The sequence below is a fragment of the Aquarana catesbeiana genome, linkage group LG10, assembly GCF_042186555.1.
Source record: "Aquarana catesbeiana isolate 2022-GZ linkage group LG10, ASM4218655v1, whole genome shotgun sequence".
Lineage (NCBI taxonomy): Eukaryota > Metazoa > Chordata > Amphibia > Anura > Ranidae > Aquarana > Aquarana catesbeiana.
In genome coordinates this window covers 35,243,369-35,249,368 of record NC_133333.1, presented here as the reverse complement: position 1 = coordinate 35,249,368, position 6,000 = coordinate 35,243,369, and the positions used below count along the sequence as shown (strand labels likewise).

Here is a 6,000-nt window from a genome sequence, read left to right as displayed (position 1 = left end):
ACTTTACTGATACAAAGTAAAACGCATCTGGAAACTGGAATGTGTTAAATACGGGCTCAACACAGACGTTACAATCTGATCTCCTTTAGATCTACCAACGTGTATGTAGTACACAGAGGCCTGATTGGATGATTTAGGTCGGTCTCCGTATTACATAGTTTTGGTAGATCAAAGCTTGATTGTACAGAGATTGTAAAGTGTATGGGGAGTTGGGGACCCTTATGGTCCTTTTTGCACGGTGACTCTATAAGTTGATTGTACAAAGATTGTATGGACAGATTGTACGTAGACGTGTGCAGAATGAAAACATTCATTTCGTTTTGTTTTGACTCGTTATTTACATAAATTCATTTAATTCGTTTTCTGAATTCGTTTTGTTTATTCCAATTCAAATCGATTTGAATTTTCCAAATTCTGTCAAATTGAATTCAATATCTAATTAGTTCCATTTGAAATCTGAATTTCGGAAGAAGGTTCTATTCTTTCTATTTTATTCTATTCTTTTCTATTCTTTTCTTTTCTATTGTATTCAAATTTATTCTATTTGAAATTTGAATTTCAGAGGATGGTTGTATTCTTTCTATTCTGTCCTTATTTTTTATTCTATTCTATTCTTTTCGATTCTTCTTTTTTTTTCTATTCTTTTCTATTAGATTCTATTTTTTTTTAATCTATGCTATTCTTTTCGATTATTTTCTATTTTATTCTATTCTTTGCTATTCTTCTTTTTTTTTGATTCTTTCCTATTTTATTCTATTCTATTCTTTTTTTATTTATATTCTATTTTTTTCGATTTTTTTTTTTTTTTATTCTTTTCTATTCTTTCCTATTTTATTCTATTTTATTCTTTTCAATTCTTTTCTATTTTATCCTATTCTTTTCTATTCTATTTTTTTTTTCGATTCCTTTCTATTTTATTCTATTCTTTTTTCCCCCTATTTGTTTCTATTCTGTTCAAATGTATTCTATTTGAAATGCAAATTTCAGAAGAAGGTTATATGCTTTCTATTCTGTCCTTTTTTTTTTTCGATTCTTGTCTATTCTTTTTGTTCTATTCTTTTCTTGTCAATTCTTTTCTATTTTATTCTATTCTATTCTTTTCTATTGTATTAAAACTTATTCTATTTGAAATTTGAATTTCAGAGGATGGTTGTATTCTTTCTATTCTATCCTTTTTTTTTCTATTCTATTTGATTCTTTTCTATTTTATTCTATTCTATTCTTTTAGATTCAATTTTTTTTCTATTTTTTTTAATCTATTCTATTCTTTTCTATTCTTTTCTATTTTATTCTATTCTTTTTTTTCTATCCTTTCCTATTTTTTTCTATTCTTTTCGATTTTATTCTATTTTTTAAAAAACATTTTTATTATTATTCTTTTTGATTCTTTTCTATTTTGTTCTATTCTTTTCTATTTTGTTCTTTTCTATTCTTTTTTTTTTCTATTGTTTTCTTGTCAATTCTTTTCTATTTTATTCTATTCTATTCTTTTCTATTGGAATAAAACTTATTCTATTTGAAATTTGAATTTCAGAGGATGGTTGTATTCTTTCTATTCTATCCTTTTTTTCTATTCTTTTCTATTTTATTCTATTCTTCTTTTTTTTCTCTATTCTTTCCTATTTTATTCTATTCTTTTTGATTTTATTCTATTTTTTTTATTTTTTTTTTTATTATTATTATTTTTGACTCTTTTCTTTTATTCTATTCTTTTCTATTTTGTTTTATTCTTTTCTATTCTTTTTGTTCTATTCTTTTCTTGTCAATTCTTTTCTATTTTATTCTATTCTTTTCTATTGTATTCAAATGTATTCTATTTGAAATTTGAATTTCAGAGGATGGTTGTATTCTTTCTATTCTGTCCTTTTTTTTTTCTATTCTATTCTTTTTTTTTTTTCGATTCTTTTATATTTTATTCTATTCTTTTTTTCCCTATTCGTTTCTATTCTATTTGAAATTCAAATTTCAGAAGGTTATATTCTTTCTATTCTATTCCTTTAATTTCTGTTCTATTTTATTCTGTTCTTTTATTTCCTATTCTATTTTTTTTCTATTCTTTTATTTTCTATTCTGTTCTTCTTTCTCTTCAGGAAAATCGAATTCGATTCAAAAGCGTTTTTAATTAGAAAGCTATTCAAATTTCCTCAGAAATTTTGTTATTTCGGATTTGTTTAAATGAGTTACTATTGTAATTCGGAAGTTCGAAGAGATCCGAATCTCTGAATAACGAAAAATTTGTCTGAATTGATTTGTAACGAAACACACAGCACATGTCTAATTGTAACGTGAATGATGACCCTAAAGGCTGATTGTACCTTCAGAATGTAACATGTTGGTAAAGATTGTACGGTCCGATTATAATGTGTATGGTGACCACTTAAACCGTTTGTACAATGATTGTACGATCCAATTGCAACTTGTATGGTTAACCTTAAACCTCCCCTAAGCTCTGGTGGGCGGAGTGAAATGCGTTGGGGGCGTTACCTGGCTGAGACTGCCGTTCTCGATCACACGGGAGGCTCTGACTTGATGTGCGGCTCCCGGGACACCGATCACTCCAAACCCTAAACTGATTGTACAGAGATTGTACGGTCAGATTGTACCATGTGTGGCGACCCTTAAATAGTTTTCTTGTACAAAGATTGTACGGTCAAATTGCAGCGTGTTTGGTTAACCTTAATCTCACCACACCTGACAGTCTGCCCGATTGGATACAAATTGATTGGACAGCTCAGGTGGGTCCTCGTGTTTTGGGTCATGTATGGTGACTCTTGAAGGGATTGGATAGAATTTGTACAATCAGATTGTGACATGTATAGGGACCCTCAGGTTGATTGTACCATCAGGGGGGAATGTGTCGGCTGACTCAAGCAAACTGACGGCTGTACAATCAGATTGTGACGTGTATGGTGACCCTCAGGCTGATTGTACGGTCAGATGGCCGTGTGTACTGTGACCTTGAAACCGATTGTACAGAGATTGTATGATCAGATTGTATCTTGTCAGGTTGTAAAGTGTATTGTAATCCTTAACCCGATTTTATACAGAGATTGTATGGTCAGATTGTACCGTGTATGGTGGCCCTTTAGGATGATTGTACAAAGAGTTTTCGGTCGGATTGTAAAGTGTATTGTAGCCCTTAACTGATTGTATAGAGATTGTATGGTCAGATTGTAACATGTATGGTGACCGTTGATTGTAGAGAGGTTGTACGGTCAGATGGCAGTGTGTGTATTGTGACCTTGAAACAGATTGTACAGAGATTGTATGATCAGATTGTACCTTGTATGGTGACCTTTAAACTGTTTGTGTAGAGATTGTACGGTCAGATTGTAACATGTATGATGCGGACCCTTAGGCTGATTTGTAAAGAGATTGTGTGATCAGATTTGTAATGTGTATGGTGACACATAACTCGATTGTACAGTCAGATTGTACCGTGTATGGCGACCCTTAGATTGTATGGTTAGGTTGTAACGTGTATGGTGACCCTTGAACCGATTGTACCTTGTATAGTGACCTTTTAAGCTGATTGTACAAAGATTGTACAGATTGTAAAGTGTGTTGTAGCCCTTAAACCGATTGTGCAGGAATTGTACGGTCAGATTGCAATGTGTATGGTGACCTTTAGGTTGATTGTGCAGGGATTGTCTGGTCAGATTTTTTGATGGGGACTGTTAGGTTGATTGTGTGATCAGATTGTACCGTGTATGGTGACCTTTAAGCTGATTGTACAGAGAGTTTTTGGTCAGATTGTAAAGTGTATTGTACCCCTTAAACCGATTTGTACAGAGATTGTATGATGGGGACAGTTACGTTGATTGTATGCTCAGATTGTACCATGTATGGTGACCCTTCGATTGTACGGTTAGATTATAATGTGTATGGTGACCTATTAGTTGATTGTATAGAGATTAAACGGTCAGATTGCAATGTGTGACAGTGACCCTAAAAATGATTGTACAGAGATTGTATGGTCAGATTGTACCATGTATGGTGACCCAAAAGGTTGTACGGTTCGGTTGTAACGTGTATGGAAACCTTTAGGTTGCTTGGACAGAGACTGTATGATGGGGACGGTTGGGTTGATTGTACAGTCAGATTGTACCGTGTATGGCGACCCTTAGGTTGATTGTACAGAGATTGTATGATGGGGATGGTTAGGTTGATTGTATGCTCAGATTGTAACGTGTATTGTGACCTTTAGGTTGTACGTTTTAGGTTGTAACCTGTATGGTGACCTTTTCGATTTTATGGTTAGATTATGTGTATGGTGTCCCGTTGATTGTACAGTCAGATTGCAACGTGTATGGTGACCTTTAGGTTGATTGTACAGAGATTGTATGATGGGGACGATTACGTTGATTGTACCGTGTATTGTGACCCTAAAAATTCTTGGGTGGCCATGTTTCTGATTGGTCGCTGTAAGCACAGTGGTGTTAAGTACAGCACAGCCCCCCCTCCCCCCCTCTCTCTGCCCTCACTGGGCACATGCTGCCCCCCCTCCTCCCTCTCCTCCTGGCAGTGAAGGAGTTAAAGCTGCCACCCACATGGGACTAGTAAACAGTCCCCGCCCTCCCCTGCACAGCCTCCCCCTGCCATAGGCCGGTCTCCCAGGGGCTCCTCCCCTCCCTTTGCATCTGATTAGCATAGATTAGTGGCAGGGCAGGTGCAGAGGGAGGCAGAGAGAGGAGAGAGAAGGGAGAGAAGCAGCAGCAGCAGAAGACAGGAGAAGAGAAGAGAAGGGCTGAGCTCTCACCATGGCTTCTGGACAGACTCTGCCAGCAGGCTGCCCGCTCCTGGGGACCCTACTACTACTACTCAGCTCTGCAGGGACAGGTGAGGACCCCTTTCCATTGATTGGCATCACCCCCCCCCCCCCTTTTTTTTTTCCTTTGGCTGCGTAGAGCTCAGTGCCAATGCTGCTCTTCCTACAGACACCTGCAATCAGCCCCCAGCTGGCAGGGAAAGGGTTAAATGTGTTGCAATGGAGAGGAGGAGGAGGGGTGAGGGGGAGGGGGGTGTTTTAACCCCTGCGGCACGGGCTCGGGACCGGCTGTGGCGGAGCCGTCCGGCGGGGGTTCAGGCGTTTTTAAATGTCACGGCGTTGCGCAGGGTTTAGGCACGCCGATCGCAAAGGGCATCGGCAAGGAGGGTCCGAGTCCAGGAGGACGCTGCAGAAGAGGGTTCCGAACAAAGAGATGTGTGTTTAAGGGGCAGCATCGATCGCTAAACGCTGTGCCCCCCCCCCCGTGCACCCTTGTGTTTTGTGCCAGTGATGGAGGGGGTGGGGGGGGAGGATGCGGCGGGGTGGAAAGAGTTAACGGTGGAGGTCCCGGCGCTGTGCCCTTGTCACCGTCTTCTCTTTGCCCCCCTTTTCTTCCCAGTGCCAGCAGGAGGAATTCCACCCCTTTGTCCGCATTGTCCATTCAGGAAAGCTGGCAGTGGTACCCACTGTGCCTGGGATTGCACACAATCCTGCCCCCCCCCCTCCCCCCCAATTTAATGCTCCACGCCTGGCCAACTTTATGAAGACGAAGGCCACTTGTCTTAAAGGCTTGCACTCTAATCGATTTAATTAGCCAATGAACGGGCAGCGTCACCCCCACATTGGAGAAAGATTGATGACACCGTGACCTGACCTCTGACACCTTGGCAGCAGATGGTCCACAGAGCTGTCCAGCTGCCAGGGAACTACAAGTTCCAGTAGATAGGGGTCACTGGTGAGCAGCCAGGCTGGTACTTGTAGTTCCCCCACAGCCACAGGTGGTGACCCCCCCCCCCCCCCTTCCCTACTGACAACCAGGGTGATGGCTGGGATAGGCTGGCACTGCCCCCTGGAAGGTCCTGGGCTTCTTCATCTTCTTCATTATACAGACATGCCAGTGTTGGCAATATAAACCAGCGCCAGCTTTTTTATGGGGATTAGCCTGAAGAGCTCACAATTCAAGGATGGTGTGTTGGCTCCTTTTGTAATTATCATGTCAATGGTTTGTGAGT

The 6,000-nt window shown here is 39.4% G+C and overlaps 1 protein-coding gene across 1 annotated transcript in view; it reads left to right on the top strand.

Annotated features, from left to right (window-relative positions):
• The first annotated feature begins 4,652 nt into the window (after nucleotides 1-4,652).
• Nucleotides 4,653-6,000, top strand: part of CADM4 (cell adhesion molecule 4) — a 623,347-nt gene continuing 621,999 nt past the window's right edge. Inside the window, exon 1 of the mRNA XM_073601979.1 lies at nucleotides 4,653-4,839. Coding sequence (XP_073458080.1) covers nucleotides 4,761-4,839 — 79 coding nt within the window. The 5' untranslated portion in view covers nucleotides 4,653-4,760. The remainder of the gene's footprint in view (nucleotides 4,840-6,000) is intronic.